The 22,222-nt window shown below is 40.1% G+C and overlaps 2 protein-coding genes across 2 annotated transcripts; both read right to left on the bottom strand.

The window, feature by feature from the left end:
* Positions 1-399: 399 nt before the first annotated feature.
* Positions 400-3,314, bottom strand: pou4f1 (POU class 4 homeobox 1). Its single transcript, XM_029462296.1, has 2 exons — positions 3,006-3,314; positions 400-2,589 (listed from the first exon to the last, which is right to left on the bottom strand). The coding sequence occupies exons 1-2, from the start codon at positions 3,126-3,128 to the stop codon at positions 1,609-1,611; spliced, it is 1,104 nt and encodes a 367-aa protein (XP_029318156.1). The 5' UTR covers positions 3,129-3,314; the 3' UTR covers positions 400-1,608.
* A 1,077-nt stretch (positions 3,315-4,391) lies between these two features.
* Positions 4,392-9,879, bottom strand: obi1 (ORC ubiquitin ligase 1). The gene is made up of 6 exons (XM_029428780.1): positions 9,670-9,879; positions 9,284-9,419; positions 7,702-7,793; positions 7,133-7,354; positions 6,849-6,937; positions 4,392-6,382 (listed from the first exon to the last, which is right to left on the bottom strand). Exons 1-6 carry the CDS (start codon positions 9,739-9,741, stop codon positions 5,017-5,019), a joined length of 1,977 nt encoding a protein of 658 aa, XP_029284640.1. The 5' UTR covers positions 9,742-9,879; the 3' UTR covers positions 4,392-5,016.
* Positions 9,880-22,222: the final 12,343 nt, after the last annotated feature.

Here is a 22,222-nt window from a genome sequence, read left to right as displayed (position 1 = left end):
TAAAGATAAAAATCCAATTCAGCTTTAAAATGTGACAATGGCCTGCAGCAATTGCCTCCAGTATTTTTCATCTGACAATCATTAATGTTGATATGATTTACCTCCCAAGTAAGCAAATTCACTTAACCATAAATTAGACAAACTTTGAAGATATTCAAGCATTATTTCGATTAATGAACGTTTTATCTCGATTGTACAAATGCAAGAAGAAAAAACGGTCAAATTAAAGAATTTAAAATCATAACAAACCTGACATCTAAAATGGAATAAGGTCTCAATTTACATCGAGTTGTGGCCATAATAATAGGTTAAACCATTCCACCAATATGTACATTAAAACCTTAATAATTATGTTCAGTGTGGGCCCAATCACAACCAGAAAAGCATCGTTTTCTTTTCTTCAATTTATTAGAAGATTGCTGGAACACACCTCCCTGTTGAATTTGGCTTACAGGATGAATAGTACCAATGAAAGTAAGAGGACAACAGAGGAGAGTGGAGATGTTGTGAGAGAGGGAAGGAGACAGTGGGACATTTTCCATGATGCACACGTCGCCGCAGTTTTGTAAACATACTTGTGCACAAAGTAAAATATTACTTACACAACGTTTCCTTAACAATTAACACGACAAACAACGTGGTGATCTTAATGTGAAAACAGGCATTTAACAGTGACTTACACCATCCACAAAAGAAGGTCTATCAGTAGACAGCTCTACTGTACGCAGTGATTCTTCATCCAATGCATAGAGTGTTTGCACTACAAACTGAAACGCATGAAATAAAAATTGGTTTTTTTTCACCGTGGTCTCTCCTTAATGAAGCAGACAAGGCTTTCGTGCTCTCTGGGTTGGTTTGAAACTTCTCCTTGTGGAGCCAATGGTGTCGATAGACCCTATAATTTATTTCCAAAACACAGGAGCTCAACTCTGATAAGTGACAAAGTGATGTCTGTATATACAAAACCATTTTGACATAAACGATCTATACACCTAAAGGGTCTTTTGTGCAAATTCAAAATAAATATATCTCTAGATGTGACAGCCTATAGAGGCTAAATTACTGCCCATGAATTAGGATTTCATGCAGGCCTAAAGATTTTTTCGTTAACCATACAAAGTTTGCAACTAAATTTGAGTTTATAGCAGCCTCCAAATAAGAATAAATGAACAGATGAATAAATGAACAGATTCATGAATTATTCTATACCAACAACGACAAAAATCAAACCAAAAACACAGTTCAACAATCAATGAGGTAATTCGTAAATGGCTATACTTCAAATTATAGGCCTATACGGAGAAAATAACTCTCTATAGTATTAAGCAAATTACCTCTTTCCACATGTTTTAAAAGGCAATGTCGACGTCGCTAAACTTTTCCCTCGTAACAACTGAGCGAAACTTGTGTAATCTGTCATTTGCATACTTCACATTCACCAATAACGTGAAAATAAACAAGATATATGAAGCCTCATAAAATGGGTATCTAAAGCCCATTGCGCACCAACGTGTAAAATCGCTGGAGACAAAAGACTGAAAATGGTGTCTTAGTGTCCCTTGGTCCCCAAATTCAGTCACACAACTTTTTTTTTCTTGTCTTTGCCCATCAGTGAGACGCGGAAAACTTCAACCTTTTCTGCTTCTGTCTTTGGTTACAAAACCACACTCGCACCACATTTTTTTTCAGGTCCAACTTTTCTGCTATAGCTGCTATTTTCTCGGACGACGGTCGAGGCTGTACGGCGAAGTAAGCCTCCAAAGACCTCTTTTCTGGAGCCGCTATTGAGGTCCTCTTGCGTTTCTTTTCCCCTCCGTTGAAAATGTCAGGTTTGTTCATTTTGTCCCTCTGGGCCCCCTCGGCCTCCTCCAGCCAAGCCTGGAGGATAGGTTTGAGCGCAATCATGTTGTTGTGGGAGAGAGTTAACGACTCGAATCGACAAATTGTACTTTGGCTCAGTGATCCCACGCCGGGGATTTTGAGATTAGCCAGAGCGCCTCCCACGTCCGCCTGGGTCACCCCCAGTTTGATCCTGCGCTGCTTGAAGCGCTCTGCGAAAGCCTCCAGCTCCCTTGGGTCTGTGTCCGAGTCATTGATGGAGGGGAGTCCGACGTTAGTGAGTCCTTGGCCGCCTTGACCCCCTCCGTGATGGCCCGGTAAGAGCCCGTGGTGGGTGAGAGGCGAGTTCATGCTCATAGCCTGGTGGGAGAGGTGACTCAAGCCGTGCATGTGAGAGTGCGGATGGGCAGAGGAAGTGGATATGAGTCCTCCACCACCACCTCCGCCGCCACCTCCTCCGCCGGACCCGTCGTGCCCACCGGACATCAGGGATAGGGACGGCGAGGTGATGTGCTCCATGATGTCCTGTGGCTCCAAGTTCGGATGGTGGTGGTGGTGATGGTGGTGATGGTGGTGGGCCAGTGGCACCGTGGAGTTCGACGAGCATGGCACCGTGCTCATCGTGTGGTAGGTGGCGTCGGGCTTGAACGGGTGCGTCTTGCCCTGGGACACGGCGATATCCACGGCCGCCAAAGCCTCAGCCCGGGCCAGTAGTGTCTCATCCAGGCTCGCAAATATGTTGCTCTGTAGCTGCAAGGGCGACAATTAAAAGGGTGAGGAGGGGGAAATGAATTGGTGTGAAATGGGTAAGAAAAGGAAAAAGACACGGAGATAAAAGAAAGACGTCAGAGAAGAGAAAAAAAACATTTAAAAAACCTGTCAGTCGGGACTTTTGGCGACACATAACACAGCCAGAGTATTCCTTCCGAAGCGGCAAGTCATAAAAATGTATACAAAAACAGTAAAGCCAGGATTTGCGTGAGCATGCTTTCAAAAAGAAGACCTTTCCAGTGATTGCCGCGGAATACATGAAAAAAACATTAAGTGCGCGTCTTGGCTGAATGTGCCTTGGAGCACCCCTTGTTATTACGCACAGACAGCGATCAGCGTTGCATGCAGCCTATTCACAAAAAGGACAAAGTCGAAGTTTTTTGGGTATTATTTACCTGTGGAGTATGTAGACAGGCTCTCCTTATAGCTTCCGAGCTGGAATGCAAATTGGTGTACTTGTGCTCGGGTAAAGAGGGATGCATGGCGAAGTGCGGCTGTTTGCTGTTCATGGACATCATCTTGGCGAGCTTCTCCAATTAAAGTGCACGGGAAGAAGGGGGGAAAGCTGCTACAAGAGCAGGAAAATAGTCATAGATACACAGTGATCCTTTGCTTATCCAGTAATGATGCAGTGTAGTTCGCTGTGTAGTGCGCCGAGTGCAGCCTTGAGCCCGGAGATCACAGAGATGCCTGCAGTCTCTCAGACGCACTTATCTGTCTACTGTTTCCCACTGCTGGGGATGAGAGAGGCTCTTACACCTGAGCGCCTCAGATCTCGTCAAGCCCGTGCTCGGCTGCTCTCGCGAGACATAAACTGCCAGAACAGTGAACAGGCTGACAGATAAAAACTGCTCATAGGGCAGGCTGTAACATCTGGAGACTAGACGCCTGCGTTTTTAAGGGCTCACTACACTCATCCAGCCACGAACTGCGCCGGCCCCAATGCCTTTAGGCCTTATTCTTTACTTAGAGGCCGGGAACCATTGATTAAACGCTGTTTATTTTAGCTGCCATACATTTTTGACTATTATTTGTATCCATCTGATTTCAGGAAGTTGTTTCAATATAGAATTAGGAAATGCGTTTCTAATGCAAAAGGTAACACTGCATAGCATGACAGAAATATTGTAGTGTAACATTTTATATTTATTGTATTTACTTGCAGTTGTTCACACGGATATGTAAGTGTATAGATTAAACGCTTTGACAGTAGGCTCTGTTCAACCCACTGTGCCGTCTGTCTCTCGTCTTAACCCTGCAAGTAATGGACGGAAGAACTGCCGTCTTATCATTAAAGCCCATCATCGCCAGATGAGCACTAAACAAATTGATTTAATACACCAGCGTAACCTTGTACACAGTCTTTACCTAAATTAATTAATCCCAATGAATTAACACTTCATTTATTCAAACCACAATGGTTACCCAATTAAAATTTCATGCAGCGATTAGAGGTATGTGAAATATACATGATATCGTTAAATTTGCATAATAAATAAGGTGCTTTCTGCTACAATGAAATTACTGTGCGTGTGAGGTCTCTAATGTGTGTCGTTATAGGCTACAACATGCTTTTATCGGCATGAACAGGCTATGTGTTTTCGACTTTTAATAACAGCAAATTCATAATTGTTACCATTTAATGAGATGTAAATCATCAGGAAAGGAAAACCAAAAGGAGGAATATGATGGCCAACAAATATTAATCCCAAATTCCACTAGAATTAAGAAATATGGACAAAATAATAGCCAATATAGCCGATGTAAATGATCAAGACTGAATTATTAAGAGACCTGAATCATGTGATCAAGGCACTGCACACAAAAGAAAACAATTTCATAATTTCTCCTTGCATTACTATTTTATTTCCTAACACACGCTTACCTTGCAATATTTCAAAATGTCAGTTTTTCATGATAGCCATGTTCATTTGTCTTCAGTATTGCAGGTCATCATAAAAACGATTAACATGAGGACCATGTTTACTAAATACCTTGAAATTACAAACTCATACAAGTAGGCTGAAAGTATGTTTGAAAAATGTCTCCGCATCAAAACTGGTGCTACACTATAACAAAGAACAGCACAGAAGTGTTTGTCAGATTACAACAGAGTATTTTAGACTGTAAAGGCTGGCCTTATAAACATGTAACTGCCACTGAGACCTACAAGTAGACTATACAACAAAAAGAAACATCTGATGAACCTATCGTATATTTGTCTTAATTCATACAATATAACAACAGACAAAATGACAATAATTTACACAGAAGCATCATATTCACAAATTTATTCTGAAGCAACACAGAGTTAATTTTCTCAGCTGCGTGTGGTTGTGAAGCCTGACCAAAACACACTACAGTGCACGGTACAAGGAGAACACACAGGTTCCGTTTTTAAAACCTTCACATGAGCTTTGAAAGTTTTGTGGGACTGCTTGTGCTAAAGGGACTGTGAGACTTCCTCTTTGTTGGCTGGCTGATGTTCAGTCCGTGTCTTTCTCTTGTTGTGTTCACAGGTTTACCAGTGCAGCTGGGGGAAGAGGAGGGGTTTACATGATCATGGTCTTGGCTTGCTGGACTGAGAGAGTCAGACGGACCGGCCTTATTGTCTTCCAGTGAATCAAACAGCAAATCAAATGACAGCTCGTCAGTCTGAGAGGGCCCTCCATGCCCTGTACTGTCAGGGACATGGGCATCGCTCTCCCTACCCGACACCAGTGCAGCAAAACTTTCCTCTGCAGCGCCTTTTGGAGCCTCTTTGTCATTCAAGGTGCCACCTATGTTGTTACGTGGTGACTGGTTCTTCTGGCCACACTGTTCCGCAGGTTGGCCGCCATGGCTTGAAGAGACATCAGGGCTCGTTTGTGATTCTGGCACAAGAGTGTTGCCTGAGTCTGCGTGAGGGGAGGCAGCCAGGGAGAACTGTGAACACCGGCTACTGGAGCTCTCTCCATCCAACATCATGCAGTCCAACTCGGAGATTTTGTCCAGGTAAGCCGCATCCATGGAGGCCTCGCTGGAAATGTTGAAACCACCAGGCTCATCACCTACAAGAGTAGTGGATGTGGCTCCTTTAACTGAGCTCTCTTTATTTGGACTTAGACTTGGACATGGACATGACTCGTCATTAGATTTAGATCTCTGCCAACCACCCCAGAAGACGGACTTTGAGGGTTCCACGTCACTATTTGTAGGCAATTTGTCTAGGCTGCTGAATTGGTTCCCCATGGTGCTGCTACTTTTGTCAGGACTCGGAAATTCTTCAAACTCAAGCCTCCTCAGATAAGCCGCAGGTTTGAATGCAACTTTCTTTTCGCGGACGCCAGGGCTTCTCAGAGTGAGGGACCGGAAGGCAGAGGACGGAGTGGTGGGCAAAAGGTCCAAGGAGCTTTCCAAGTCCTCGTTTTTCTGGTCTCCAGTCTTATTAGACTCCTTCTGATCTGCAGATGGCATGAACATCAGACTGTGATTTCTAGAAAATGTTCGAGTTTCGGCCACTGGATTGCTGCAGATCGACTCCCTCTCATTGTCACTCAAGCTTCTCATCATCATGTTGATTTTGTGTTGCTGTGAGAGAACGTCTGACTCAGCCGTACTATTCCCGCTCGGCTCCTGCCCTTCAAGACGTTTCTTCTCAGACTTTCGGACCCGAGACTCCAGGTCTTCAATGTACTGGTCGCTGCGCTCCAGAGCCCTCTTCAAGTGGTCCACATCACGCTCATGCAGCTGGATTTTAGATTCCAGTGCTGCCACTGTATAACGACCAAACCTGGGGACAGATCATTGAGCGTCTTTAAATTGTTCAAGCATCCTCATAAAAGCCAAATAACATTTAGCCGAGTGACACAATGTTTTATTTGTCATGCGCTTGACAGAGCCAATGTAACTTATGCAAGATAGCTCATTTGAAAAGACAGTATACCAAAATATAAATAAAAATGGTCTTAACTTTGTCTTTTGGATATCAATTTAAAAAGTGGTCTGTGAGTGTTTTGGATTTGACAGAACGGGACAATACAATCATACAGGTGTTACTAACTTTAGCAGCAAGTCACTGCCTCCGACTTGAAACACTGAATTGAAATTTAATTACCTCATTGCTCCCAAAATGTGCAACTACAGTTATCTCCAACAGTTTGTTGTACTATTACCCATGACAGTGACTTCGAAGCATGTGTCCCTTTCTAACTGAATGTGGGTAAAAGAGTCAACATTAAGACAAGAAAGGTGCTTACTTCTGAGGAGATCTGCTCGCCACCTCTGCTTTCAATCTCATATTCTCTTGTACAAGGTCGACATTTTGAAATCGCAATGCCTTATTTGCCTGAGAAGGTAAAGTAACACATTTGCACTACGTTACACAACACAAACATTATATATATTCACAACAAAAATAAGTCAAGCATAGTCTTTATGCTACAGACAGAAGCATCAAGTACGCTCATCTTTATCAGTGTTTCTATTGAAAGATGTTAATGTGTATAATAATAATAACAATGTGTGTATAATTCCTTCATACCTCCTTTAGCTTATCCATGTCCTGCTTCACTTTATCACAAACATCGGTGGCAGCTCGCAGCTTGTTTGTCCATTCTTCCAGGACATAGGGCTCAACTTTCTTGTCATCCGTTTGCACTGTTTTAATGCTGCAGGGATCCAAAGCAGTCTTCAATTGTGACTCCAGACTTTGATTTTTTGCTTTCAGCTCCTCGTTTTCCCTCAAGAGCCCTTCAATTTCCTCCTGTTAGAGAGAAACAAGTATTTAGCTTAAAACCAGGTTCAACAATAAACGCATCACTGTGTCATCATGATACTTAAGAGGTTTACCAGTGTTGAAAAGTTAATGCTGCTACTATTACAACAACAACAACAACAACCACCTTTTGGCAACCTGATAGCTAGACACTGTAATTCATTGATTTCATAGAATCCGCCACATTCTATTGAGACATAAGTGAATGAGACAATATGCATATGTGGCTGCAATAGGCTTACATATTTGTGGTGATAAACCCCTTGGTAAGTCTGTTCTAGAGCATCATCCTGCTTGTTATTGCTGTGAAAATATGATGCATGATAAGCCCATACCTCATACTCCCGCAAAAGCAGTTCTCCTCTGGTTTTTCTGAGACATTTCCTCATGGAAGGACTATCATTGTGATCACTCTCATTTGAGCCTCCTATAACAGAATCACATGAGTACAGATAAACAGACTTGACAACAAAATACCTATTAATGTAATGTGACAAAGTCACTCACCTTTGATGAAGGTGCAATATGCATTAGTTATGTTAGTATAGAGCTGCTACCCAAAAACATAAACAATGAAAGGCTGCCTTTTAAACTGATGGTAAAGTTATCTCAAGACTCCCAGTCCCACCTGCAGGGCATTGTGGTCGTATTTATTAAATATTAAAAATCCCGTCCTCGTAGCCTTCACTTAAGTAATTCACATTTTGGAAATACAGCTTGTTGGCTGTCTAACCCAGAGTTGAATGAGAGTATTAATATCAACTTAATGTCTGTTCAGCACAGACAATGTTTGTTTAGCCTACCTTAGCACAAAAACTAGAAGCAGATAAAAACAGCTAAAGTGAAAAATGTGCAGCTCCATGTTGCATCTTATTTGCCGTCAAGATACCAACACATCCAAGAGTCACCTGGGTTTTGTTCATATAGGAACGTGTGCAAAGAGAAGGGGACTTTTGGAGATGCTGTGTGCAGTCACTGGGCCCGGCTGATTCAAGATCACAAACTATGATCAAAAAGGTGTTGTATATTAGCTCTTGGAGTTTTTAAATTAATTTTTTTTATAATTAGATAAACTGATACATTACAAGCTTTGGCTTAGGAGAAGCCGGAACTGCAGCAATAAAAGCTCAGCTACCTTTTTTGTTTTAAAAACTAACTTTAGCAAGACATATTCTGGTGAATGACTCAAAGCATCATAGACTGAAGCCCATTAGCCATGGCTGAGCTACATGTTTCTATATCAGTGTAGACCGTCTTATCATGTCGCAGTGTGATCAAAAATGACCAGGCCAGGAAAAAGAAGGTTTGAAAGGAAACCATGGATGTGTGATCAAGTCAATTTCATAAATCAAACTCATCGTAAAACAATAAAGACAAATCCAAAAAGTCAATATAGATAAACAAACATACACTCCAACATCACTCCCACCAAACAAATGTGTATCTCACATCATAAGGTATTTGGCAAATGAAACCTTGGTTGAACCTGGCTGGCACTCCTCACTCTCAATGTGTATATGGTCTATAGACTTTGTTTTGGTGGAACAAGCAAACCAGTTTCTCTAGCCTTACATAAATGAATCTGAAGTTCAATACGCTGCAAGGAAACAGTGAAAGCAGCTCCAGAATTTCCTATGAAGTATGTTGAAATAATGGTCCAAACCACTGTCACATTTGGTGAATAACAAGCATTCACTCATAATCCAATAACAAGAGTTGTTTTTGATGTATTGATTGGGCTATTGATCAAATAAACATTACAACTGCCTGAACTTAACTGCAACTTCAACGACACGCCTTATGAAACGTGATGTCATGGTGACTAAACTGTGAGACGCTGCAGGCACATAAAGCCTCACATTACCTCTCCTCTACTGCTTTTAGTCTGTTTTCTCTTGTTTACATGGAGCTACTCACCGATGATTTCTCTGCATGGGTTCTCTGCTGTGATGGTGACTCTGCAGGTGGGACATTGGCTAGCTTTCTTTAACCACATTTCCATGCAGGAGGAACAGAACACGTGGTGGTTGGCACAAATGACCGGCTCCTTGACCTGAAAAACGAGCAGATTATGAGTCAACCTTAGTAATATGGTACATTAACGCCAGGAAACACCGTTTAAGCTAGTTACGGTAACCTTGGCTAATGTCAGCTGCACGAACGTCTAACGTTAATTACGTTAAACTGGTCACTTTACGTACCAACGTTATGGTTACTAAGGCAGCAGTTTATCCCGTGTAAACACATTATCTTTGTTTAACGGCTGACGGACGTTAACGATTTTAAAACGTATCGGTAGTTACCTTTCCGAGACATATCTGGCACGAAATCGGCAAAGTCAAAGAAAGGGTGGATGTCTGAAAGTTGAGAGACATGCTTTTTGAAGAAATACACACTGCACACACAACAAACTTCCCCCAAGGAGAAACAAGTGTCCCACCAGTACCCGCTGCACCGCGCGCCGAGTCTCAGAACTACGGAAAGCCAAAAAGACCTAAAAGGCTGTACATTCGCGAACGTTTAAACCCGTAGCTAACAGTAAACATAATCAATGTTTTTTAGATACAGCTGTGTTTTGTCAATTCAAACTTTTTACCGGGAAGGGGTCGAGTAAGCATATTGCACCAACGGTCTTTTATGGGGATTAAGGAATCAGAAAGAAATACTACCAACTATTGTGCGGGTAAAAATAAAGAAACATCCGTGCTACATAAGGCTACCCTGTTAAGCTGTCATGGCTAATATTTTAGCAACATATAGCCTAGCCACATTGAAAATGAGCTATTGGAGTCGTATGTGTAACCTCATGCATGTAAGTTCAATTTGTTCTTGTGTAAAACAACTCTGATGCAACATGCACAGGAAAAACTATCTGCTAACAATGTATTTAAATCACTAATTTTGCACAAACTTCCTGCAGTTATTGCGTTTGTTTATTTATTTATCATTTGTGTTAAATGTATAGTTTATCAGTTTGTTCTGTAATGTTATTGCTATGCATTGAATATAATATGAAATATCAATAAAACATGTCACTTAGTCAAGGGTCATCAGTTTACTCAATGAGCCATTTAAGGAAAAAGTTGGAAACCACTAACCGACCCCCATGAATAGCTACTAAACCTAATATGAAGTCATTTAATTCAGGCCTATTGTTTATATAAAAATAGTGATGGAGCTGCAAATATGAAGAGAATTCAATTGGTTATTTTTATTTTGAATGCTGTGCAGAAATGTTTGGTCTGAGAAGAAATAAAACAAATACAAAGACTATGAACTAAGGAATGTGCCATTTACATGATAGTAAATGTAATTTAAAGTTCATACAAGGTGTTTTTAACTGGTTATGAAACAATCTTAATTTAACAGATGCCTCTAAAGGACCTACATGAGCAAATGAGACCATCAGCGATAAGATTGGTTATTTATTCTTAATGCCTGTCCCCGGGTCCGAAAGAGTCTATGTTTACATTTTTACAGACGAAGTTTTGCAGTGAGTAGTACAATAAGCCAGTTGAAAGGAAGCAGGACAATATTTCTTCGTAGAGAATTTTCTTTTTTACAGTTATTACAGTTATTAATCTTACATAGCCACCAATAGACTACTTCATTGCCATGCATACTGCAAATAGCTGTTTTAAAAAATATATATATGTTATGAAAAATAAGTTGTCTTTCTTTCTCTTCCAAAACATATGCATGCGCTCAGCTAGAGGGATGAATATCTTAACAACACGAGGCGGTGGTGTATGGAAACACTCCTGCTTTTGTCCACAGGGGCCACCAAAATCATCACAAAATGAAAGTTGCTTGTCGTTGCTTTAAAGTAGTTAATAACAAACCTTCTAAAATGAAATCAGCCTGATAAGTGTATTTGGTGACGAAACAAACAAAGAATGAGTAATATTTTTCTGTAAGGTCTTGGTTAAGTAATGAATCTGTTGTCCAAATATTCCTCCTTAAAGTATCAATCAATTAACCTTTATCAGCTCATGTGTTCATTTTAATGTTCCAAACCTTTGATATAGATAATATCGACAACAATTTACTTCAGACCATATGTGACATTTGGCCAACCTCAACTAACTCTAAGCACATGAAAGATACACAATTAAAAATGTAACGCACACTTTACAGATTTTATTTTTAGTTATACAGTTTTTAGTTTTTTTGCTAGTTAATATTATAGGTGGAAAATGAAAGTTATACATTATATTGTATGCATCCAGAGCAAAAGTCACTCATGGGTTTGATGTTATAGCTGTATTCCCCATAAAAGTCTATAAAGCATCCAGAGCGATGCAGGAATTGGGGTGTAATTTGCATGCTCCAGATTATACTGGAAAGTAAATGTTAAAAATGAAACTGGGAAAGATAGTCATAAAAGAGTTTCCAAAGGTCTAATGTGGTAAAAATAAACAAATATTATACTTGCAGATATAGGCTACAGCTGCATTACAGATGCTTTCTATTTGGGATCAAATTAGCTTGTAAACAAATAGCATGTTCTTCGAGTTCTCCTTCGTATTATTTACACAGTGAAATTCTGGTGAAACTTAAAGCACACACAGACGTACTGAGTTGGTCTCACTTATAAAACTATGTTCCTATAGGTCAATGTGCTCCCAAAAACAACTAACAAGGTAGTTTTGATTTCTCATATTTATTGTTTTTTGTTGTTTTCTTAAAATTAAAAATCACAGCAAAACCTATGAATCATAATTTATATTTGATTGCGATATCAAATAGAATAACGTCTGCATCACAACATAGAAATTCTTGCAAAATGACAATACCTTACTTAGATAACCACATTCATCCATTTAAAGCCTGCTCATAATGAAGATTGCGATGTAATATTTAGCAAGCCTTCATCTCAGGTAAACAATCTAATTTATAAATAATGATACTATCTGATCTAATATTAGCATCATTTCGACTACAAACATTTCAAATTACATCTCCACCACAGTTTAGCCCTCAAGAGCCATTACTCATATCTAAACCAACATGTCCTGTGCTTCATTGTTTCTCAGACCAGGACATCTTCTCAGGATCTAATATGATTAGAATTGACTGGCTGCAAAAAAAGCTTGCACACTGATCCCCGTTTAAAAACATCACCGGTACTTGTTTGGTTGTTTTCAACAGAACATTAAATGCATCACAGGCCAGCACTTGTTCTCACTCATTTTTTATAGCACCATTGGTTTTATGAAAACGTTTGAACAGAATGTACATGATTAAAATGATTAAGTTAAATAAATTGAGCTTGAGGATAAATTTGCATAACATTATTTGATGTTACTTTTTATTATCACTGTATAGTGAGAATGTATTATACAGGCCTTTGAAACAGCAGGTATATACAAACAAGGAAATATTCAAATATTTATAGTAACCGTTTCTGATTGAACTAAAACAACAACTGGGTGCATGTGTTTGCAGCACGAGCTCTCATTTGAGCCCATATCTATCTCAATACCACAAATGACTTCAAAGAGCACCTGGTGTGTGAGATGTTGTTCAAGTGTGCCATAGTAAACCTGCAAATTGTAACTGAAGTGGTTCATGAATTTGTTACTGGGAATTCTAGAATAACCAATAACGAACTGAAGTTAAAGAAAAACCCATTTTCGACATGTCCCATTGTCCATCTAAGATTGCATTGCTTTGCAACAGGCCGGCCATTAATTGGTGACAGTCAATTAATCACAGCTGCTACAGACGGCTGCATCTATTGATCTTGTTCGAGCACTTATTTTTCATCCCTAAATGACACCGATTGCCAGATTTGACCAGCATGTGTAATGGACAGTGAAGAACCAATGACCCGAGTGTCAGTCTTACCACTGGTTGGGGTCTGGATCCCCTCCCCCACCTCTGGCAAATAGCATCCTTACCATTTAGCTTGGAAAGGTTTAGACTGCCCTAAGAGCACAGCAGCGAAACAGTGCGCTCTGCTGCTCAGATGACCTTTTCTGTTTAAGGCTTAATCTCTGACAAATGCTTGCTTTAATTAGCCTGATACCCCCTGCATGGACTGCCACCCCGCCCAGCTTCTCTCTCTCTCTCTCTCTCTCTCTCTCTCTCTCTCTCTCTCTCTCTCTGTCTCTTTGTCCCTGTCTCCCTCTCTGTCTGTCTCTCTTTGTGTATCTCTGTCTCTCATTGTCCCTGTCTCCATCTCTGTCTCTTTCTCTCTCTCTCTCTCTCTCTCTCTCTCTCTCTCTCTCTCTCTCTCTCTCTCTCTCTCTCTCTCTCTCTTTGTCTCTGTCTCCCTCTCTGTCTGTCTCTCTTTGTGTATCTCTGTCTCTCATTGTCCCTGTCTCCCTCTCTGTCTCTCTTTCTCTCTCTGTCTCTCTCCCTCTCTCTGTCTCCCTCTCTATGTCTCTGTCTTTCTCTCTTTCTCTCTCTATGTCTCTGTCTCTACTCTACTTTCTCTACTTTTTCACTGAAATCGGTTGGAAGTTTTGCTTTCAAGGTGCAAAATTAACTTATTTTTTGTACAATTCTTTCGCAATATACCGCAATATATATTTATATTTGAGTGTTATTCATTTGCCAGAAAATAGACAAAAAGCACAATAAACTTTATATATATATATATATATATATATATATATATATATATATATATATATATATATATATATATATATATATATATATATATATATATATATATATATATATATATATATCTGCTGATCTTTGAGCAGTTGGGCTTAAAGGCTTTGCTCAAGGGCTCCTCAGTGGTGGTAATGAGGGAGGGGCAAGTGCTGCTGTTCACTTTCCCCAGCCAGATCTATCCTGTGGGTCCAGGGGATTGAACCAACCACAAGCTTGCTTCTCTATACTTTAGGCTACCACTGCCCCAATAAACAAAGTTAAAGATGAATTTGACTGATATTTTATTTTATCTTATTTTCATTTTCTATAGATGATATTGTTATCGTGACTTCATTCGGCCACGATAATTGAAAATCTGATATTGTGACAACCCTAATTTAAATATAAGAGAATAAAATGCATCATCACTTTTTAGTATCATGCCTAACAAGTTTCCATATTATTGGAAATTCAGTACTCATAAAGACAACAGCAGTGTAGTTTAGAGAAGGTGATATTTGAAACTGTAAAATTGTATATTGAGATTGTATAAGAGTAAAAAAATTAGCCAGTGCACATTAGGAGGGTTAAGATAACATGCAACGGCAACCTGCAGGCCTCATGTATTGATTCGCCACTATCAGAGACATAGAGTGTATGCCCGCACGTGTGTTTGTGTGACAACGTATATGCTTCAAACAAGCGCATGAAATGAAAAGTACCCTTAAGTAACTTGGATTTTATCATAACGGCTTAAATGGAGAAATTATTTAATAAGTGAATCAATTATTAAATGTTAATTCCATAGGATGCTGATGAGAGGAAAAATTATTCTGAAGTTTGAATGTCAAGAAGTAAAGTGGGCAAACGTTTGTGATCACTTTCCAACACTGCTAAAATTAAATCCTCCCAAAGCCTCATCTTCATCCAGAGACTGCAGCAGATCATGCATCCCTCCCACTGCAGTAGCAAACAAAAGTAAAATAGATGCATGGCTACAAATCCTTGTTTTATTGGAAAGGGGCCTAATTATTAGGATGTAAGTCAGGCTGTGACTGGAGGGCCGTCTCCATGATGCGGGACTGGTTAATATTTATCCCCTCCTCCGCAGCTACACCAGCAGTGCCACCATCACTACCAGCAGTGTGTGGCGCTTTTATTACATTGCCCACAGGCAGGTTCAGCCCTGTCGCAGTCACACACACACAAACACACACACACACACACACACACACACACACACACGCACAGCCTGCAGGACCGGCAGCCAGTTGAGTCCCCTCCACAGCAGAGTTACCCCACATCCCCATGCAGCCCCACATGGGCCCCTGGGACGGTGGAGGGATATTATGGTAATACTATAGCCTGCTGCTCCCTTCCACTCTCCTGCAGCACAGCTGGGAAGGACCATCATTACAAGTATTGTAGCAATCTGTTTAAGAGGGACACATTGGAGAGGTTGGGTGACAGAGAGGGGATGAGTGCTGCATACATAGATCACATAAAATATGATTAAAATGTGTGTGAGGGGACCAGGAATAAAATGCAAAACTTGTTATGAACACCTTATATCAAGTCTACTGTCAAAATGGCCAGCGGTAAATCTCTATTTTCCCCTCTTTACTTTTTTATTTTATTAAAGGTTTCTTGTGTTGAGCTGGTCATATCTCAAGACATGGGGCCTGTGGCACATAAGAAATAAATAGGACATAAAGTACTTGAATCTCTAATGCCTCATATAGCTTTACCAATCTATATTATAGTGTGTCACGAGCTGGAAATCCATTATAAAGTGACCAAAATCAAATAGCCTCGCAATAGTGCAACTGTGCTGCTCTTATGGTCAGATTACCCTGATTTCATGCAAAAACTCTCCAACCAATTATTTGTAGACACAAATGAAATCCAGGAGATATATCTATGATGTCTTTATGGTAATTGATAAAAGCTATGATGTTCAGTGAGAAAGTCCCACAACACATGTCTCAATGCTGCTTTAAACACCTGTTTTGCAATAGATTAATGATTATATATCAAGAAAGTCTGATCAGAATAAACAGCCTACTCCACTATTCTGGTAGCAGATTAGGCCTTTGACGGGACAGTCAATCACTCACTGTCGGATAAGGCCGCTCAAAACCATCCATCTACTTGTCTTGTTTTGAGGAAAAGAGAGAGCTGTGATTCAGAGCCTTCCTCAGACTCCATCATCCTCACAGTATTTTTAGAAAACAGATATCCATTACATCCTTTTTTTACCTCCCTGTGCCCTCCTTCTCATTCTATTTCCAGCTCAGTTTTGAACAGAAAGTTTCGATTGATAAAGCACAGAATCTATAACAGCATGCACATAGGTGAAGGGTTATTGAATATTCTGAAAATTAACTATTAAATATGCATATTATCTCATTATTCCAGCTGCCAAATAACTGGAAACTATATACGCCACAAGACAGAAAACCGTTCTCGTCTTTTTCTTTTGTTGACCCGACAGAGGGCACGTGGAGAGGAGAGAGTGGAGGGAGGAGAGTGGTCTTTTAAAAAAACTGCTTCAGTGTACTAATGTCCCTGAAACCTGAACCCTTATTGGATCTGAAGGGCATTATAAGACATGCATCCTCCACATCACCCTCTGTTGAAAGGTGAGGATTAAAGGTGAGTGTAATAACAGCAGCAGTGTGTGTAACATCATGTTGGTGAAATCACTGATGTTTAATTGTTGCATTGTGTTTTTTTTTTTCTTTTGGGAGAACAACTACTAAAACATGGCTGGTGAAATAATGTTCAACAAAGACATTTGTCAGCCCTCCCCCCAACTCCTCACCCTTACCACACGCACACACACAGACCAGGGGGTCTTATTAATTATTTGTAGCCACTTGACTTCATATTGTGCTGCCAGTGGCTTGGTCAAAGATTATAATTACCACTTCCCTGTTTGTATCATTTTCCATCTCCTGTGCTTTTAGTGCAGTATTACTTCTCTTGTTCCTCTCTCTCCTTCTCTTCCTCCCTCTCTCCCGTATACACAAGACCAAAAGTGCAGGCACATCATTTATTGATAAGACAAAAAGAATGTAATGAAATTATCAATGTTCTTGAATTAATTATGAACATGATTAAGAAAGCTAAAATCTCAGGAGCCGGTCTCTCATTACACATTCACTCTTAGGGATTGCTTTCATTCAGGGAAGGAGAAGCGAAAAAGCCTTCAAGCAGAGCCCACTCCGGCTCAGCCCTTCTCCCTGTGTGCCTGTCCCCTTGTCTCTGCTGCCGGGCTGATTGACCAACTCCTCCGACGGACCGGCTGCCAGCCTGCCCGGACGGCTCCCTTGCACCCATGCTTGTTACCGTGATGCAGCCCAGCACTGCTTAGCTGCCTCGTGGCCTCTGACGTTTGCGTGGAAAAGAGAGGATGTGCTCAACCGTCCTGTTCTACACCTGCGGTCAAGCTCTGGGGTCTTGACCCTCTTAAAAAAAAAACTAAAAAAACACAAGAGGTAAGTGAAACTTCTCAGATTAGGTTTAAACTGCTTATCTTGTGAAATAACTGTCAGAAATTGGAAAATTCTAATGTTTTTCCCTCAAAGAAAAATCTTCTCAACTTTTATTTCACTACATAAAAATATTATTTGTTTTGTCACAGAATTAAATCTTTTTAAAGATTGAATTACTTGGAGAAAGAAGAAAAATTTGCGTGTGGCAAACTGCATATTTAATTTAGCTTTCCAACTTGTGATGACAAACTGATTCTCAAGGTAAATCATTTATGACCTGAGTATTCCCAGTTGTGGAATTTATGGTAGATATTAAGTGAATGTATCCTGCTTGTGTCTCTTCTTCTTTTAGATTAATTAGAATAATTTTGTGATGAAATGATAACAAAAAATTATGTTATTCACCCAAAATGTTTATTTGTAATTTATATATAATGCATACATTTTTAAATAAGATATTTTTTTAATTAGCATGCATCTGCAGAGATATTCATATCTTAAGATGTGATTTTTTTTAAAGAATCTGCTGAAAGTGTCACCTGAACAATATGTATAATGCCAATTTTGTTACATGTAACGTTCATTTTAATATGAGAGCAGCAGTGCACGTTAGACTAATTTCAGTGACTATTTATCCATTTATATTCAGTGAGAGCGAGAGAAATGCTCTGCAGGAGCTATGAATCTTTGCTTCAGTCTATCTTTCTTTTGCTCAGTCACATGGGACGATATATGGGGCAATACTCCCCAAAGTATTGGGAGTTTCAAACAAACTCTCAAACCCACTGTCTCCTTCCTATTACCACCATCTCTCTTTATAACTGTCTTTCTAGCTTTCTCTACACGTACACTCTCCAACACACAAATGCTTAATCATACTGTAGATACAGAAATACAAACCTATGCATTGTTTCACCTCCCAAAACAAATAGAACATACAAACACCTGAACATGGACATACTTTAGTATATTCACACTAACATGTACACCGTTTCTTTCACCTTCCCAAGCTTCATGTTATAAAAATAATAAGTAAACAATTAACATTTTACGGTGAGGTACAAGACGACACAAATTCTGACCTATTGCTTCCGTTGAAAACTGCATTTGTGTGAAATTCAAAGTGTGAAATTTGTGATGCTCTGCCCTTCTTGAAAATGATTTCCTGATTTCTGCTGCAGTATCAAAAGAGGGAAAGATTCACTAAAAGACAGAGAAAACAAGAGAGAGAGAGAGAGAGAGGAGAGAGAGAGAGAGAGAGAGATCTCAGGGGTTAATGGCAATCCTCCTGTCCTAGGGATTGATCCAAGTATTGGATCGCACATAAAGCTGCAGTTACTGGATATTACCCTGCCGCTATCGGCCTGCAGTGATGGCCTGGATAAGAAGTGCTTACCAAAGAGGATGCTCCTCCAGGGCAGATACGGTTTCCCAGCCCTCTGGGAACAACAACCACATGCCTGCTGCTTGCTCAGGAACTTTCTACCTCATCGAGTAAATCCAGGGGCCTTATCAAGTTACTGGCCTACTGAACTGCTCCAAAAAGTGTTAAAACAACTTCAGATTTTGAGCTGCGTAGGGCAGGGCAGTAATTAAATGGCACCTGCTTTTCAAAGATAAGGGTGTTGATTATTTGGTTTGTTTGGCTAGTGTTTTATGTCGGATGGAGTGGGGTTATCGCAGATTCAATTCTGAGCAGAATGCAATTTCATAGATTTTTTGCTGGGTGAGATTGTAAAGTTGCTGAGTTATTCTTAACACAATCGTAAAATGTACATTTAGCTCCATGCAGACTTCCTCACACTGGTCTTCACTAATTATGGTAATTGCTTAAAACTCCTTTAAATGGGCATGCTTCAAGAAACTGTCCTACCAGTTCTGTCCAGAATCCCTTGTGGTTTTACTCCAGATTTGTATAGGGTTTAGCTGATTCCAGATCTGTGCCAAGGTGGGCAGCTCTACCCATGAGCATCTGCTGTATCTCTCTCTGTGGTATTACCCATGAAGCACCTGGCTCATGCCACACGCCAGCAACCAGGGCCCAGATGGCAGCTAAACAGGCTAATTATTTCAACACAAAACTCTGATGTCCCGCACCAGCACTGGGGGGCCACTTTGGCATGCTCCATTCCTCTCTGCCGCTCTGCCGAAGAGGATGTCTGACATGCAGCTATAAAGATGTCAAGTGGGTAATCATGTCATAGACAAGCCCCGGTGCAGTGCTTGGCGTCCAGATGTAAAGATGCTCATATGTGGTCTTCTTTAGAGGAACAGATACATTTGGCAGAGTAGGATGGGGCATTGTCTTTACCCTTGGTGATCATTGATGCATATGCATAATCATTATATTCCAGAGTTGACAATAACATAAGTTTTCCAGTGCATTGTTTTCAGTGGTGGACAGTAAATAAGTACTTGTACTTTACTTTAGTTTTTCCATATCCTGCTTTTTTGTACTTCTACTCCACTACAATTCAGAGGCACTGTGGTAAGTTTTACTCAATGACATTTATGTGACAGCTTTAGTTACTTTGTAGATTCAGATTCAGATAAATAATACAAAATATAGTCAACAAATAATTTATGTTTTATTATAGATTCAGATAAAACTTAACTGATCCCTTGGTGCAATTCACAAGCTGCACAAGGCAGCATCTAGTAAAATTAAAATAAATAAATAAAACCTCCTCCTTTACCAGCTGCAACATTAAAGGGAACACATTAATGCATCTATAATTATAATGCAATAATATAACTTATATTATTCTGAAATGAGCTGTAGTGCAGAATGAGTACTTTTGTATTTTAAGTACATTTTGATGCTAATACTTTTGCTTGAGTAAAGTTTTGAATGCTGGACTTTTAAGTGTAACAGAGTGTTTCAACACTGTAGTATTACTACTTTTAAGTGAAATATCTGATTACTTCGCCCGCCACTGACTGTTTTGGATCCTCTCATTAATATAACCACTACAAATAAATGCTGATTTAGAGTGTTGACAATAAAATATGGAAAGTACACGCACTTGCGGGTAGCATTTTGATAAACACGCAGGCGTTCCTCCTCGTGTGTGTGTTTGGACTCTGGCTGTCAGTCTCCCTCAGTCAGTATCGAGCACAGATTCCTCATTCATTCATTGGATCAGGGTCAGCCTGTCTGTCCCCTGGTGGCCGTACAGCGGTATTGCGATGTCTCCGGATGACACACCAAACCAGGATGATTGACTTGCCTGCTCTATAACACTGCTGCTGGATTTCTACATCATCTTGGACACTGTGTGAATTATAGCAGCACTCTTAGCTCATACAGTCATTCTTGTATGTGTAGGCTCAGCATTGTTGAATCAGTCTCTACAAATGTCAGCTGAGAGTTGCAAGCTCTTAACTACTACAGCAACGCTGCACTGCAGGCTTTAGCCAAATTATTCCTGGTGGTCCTGTAACCGAACAGTATAAACATCTTTATCTGCCATTAGAGGTTGCAGTTTCTCTGTACAAGTTCTCTGAGGTTGATGAAGTGTTGCCATTAGGGCCCATCTCCTGCATCCTCAGCCACATCAGGGAAGAATTGGTTGTGCATGATAAAAGCTGGCACTTAGAACAAGGTGCAGGTCCCACAGCGATAACCTACTGACTCCAGCATTAAAGACTCCACCAATGGGAGGACGGCCTACATCTTGATCTATTGCTTCTTGTCAGAGAAAATAATTGCCTGCTGTAGCCTGTGTATTTTGTATTTTTGTAGCGCTGTGTGCAGGCATGAAAAATATACCGACATGGATTTACATGGAAAATTAGTAGAAAATTAGTAGAGAGGTTAAAATACCAAGGACCTGCTGGCTTCTAAAGGGTCGTATGTAATCTGACGCTCTGCCATTTACACGCACAACTTTTAATTAATCTCATATTTAATCTAAAATAAAATCTAAATTGGGAAGTTAATTGCTGAAGATGTTTCTCAATATTGTCCAGTATTATTTCTTGAAAATAATAGTTTTTAATGAATCTTCGTTTTTAATTACCTCTTCAACATTTTGGGGTAAAACCTAGGACATTTTTATGAAAACATATCTAAGTTCTTTAAAGATTTTTACTTTTAAAACTAATGTGAGGTAGACATTCACTGCTGGCTGTCTGAAAAGTCAGAACAAGTAAAAGGAGGCGTTTACACACAGTAAACTGAAACCTATTGTTGTGTGTCAAAGACAAATTAGCTGAAATAAAGCAATAAAGACTCTAATTTGTCCCAGTACAGTTCTACCTCATCCTTTCACCCTCCTCCTCCTATTTCCCCCTCCCTAAAGTGTATCCCATCTGCTTTGGGGACTTCTCCCCGGCATGCAGGAGCAGGATAAGCACACCATTTCCCTGTCAATACTTTGCTATTAGCCTCTGCAGATCTATATATCACTGAGCTGTAGGCTATGAGCTGGGTGTTCTTCTTATCTGAATGGCCGAGGCTGAGGTTCTCCTCTCTGCCCTGCACTTTGATTTATCCAACCAGTAGGTAAATGAGAGATGGAGACTGCCCCTTCACTCTTAGCCTGAGGGGGTAAAACGTGTGCTTGTAAAGGGGTGGAGGGGAGGTAGAAGGAGGCTACACAGGATTTGTCCTAAAATGCCACAGACATTACTCCAGTTTTCGAGAGTTAACGATAAACATAGCCTACATGATAAAGCAACTATTGAGTATAATTATCTGTATGTGGAACTATTACTACTACCCTATACCTACACGTTATACCTTGTT

The sequence above is a fragment of the Cottoperca gobio genome, chromosome 3, assembly GCF_900634415.1.
Source record: "Cottoperca gobio chromosome 3, fCotGob3.1, whole genome shotgun sequence".
Classification (NCBI taxonomy): Eukaryota; Metazoa; Chordata; class Actinopteri; order Perciformes; family Bovichtidae; genus Cottoperca; species Cottoperca gobio.
The sequence above is the reverse complement of the archived record's forward strand: the minus strand, read 5'-3'. Positions and strand labels throughout refer to the sequence as shown.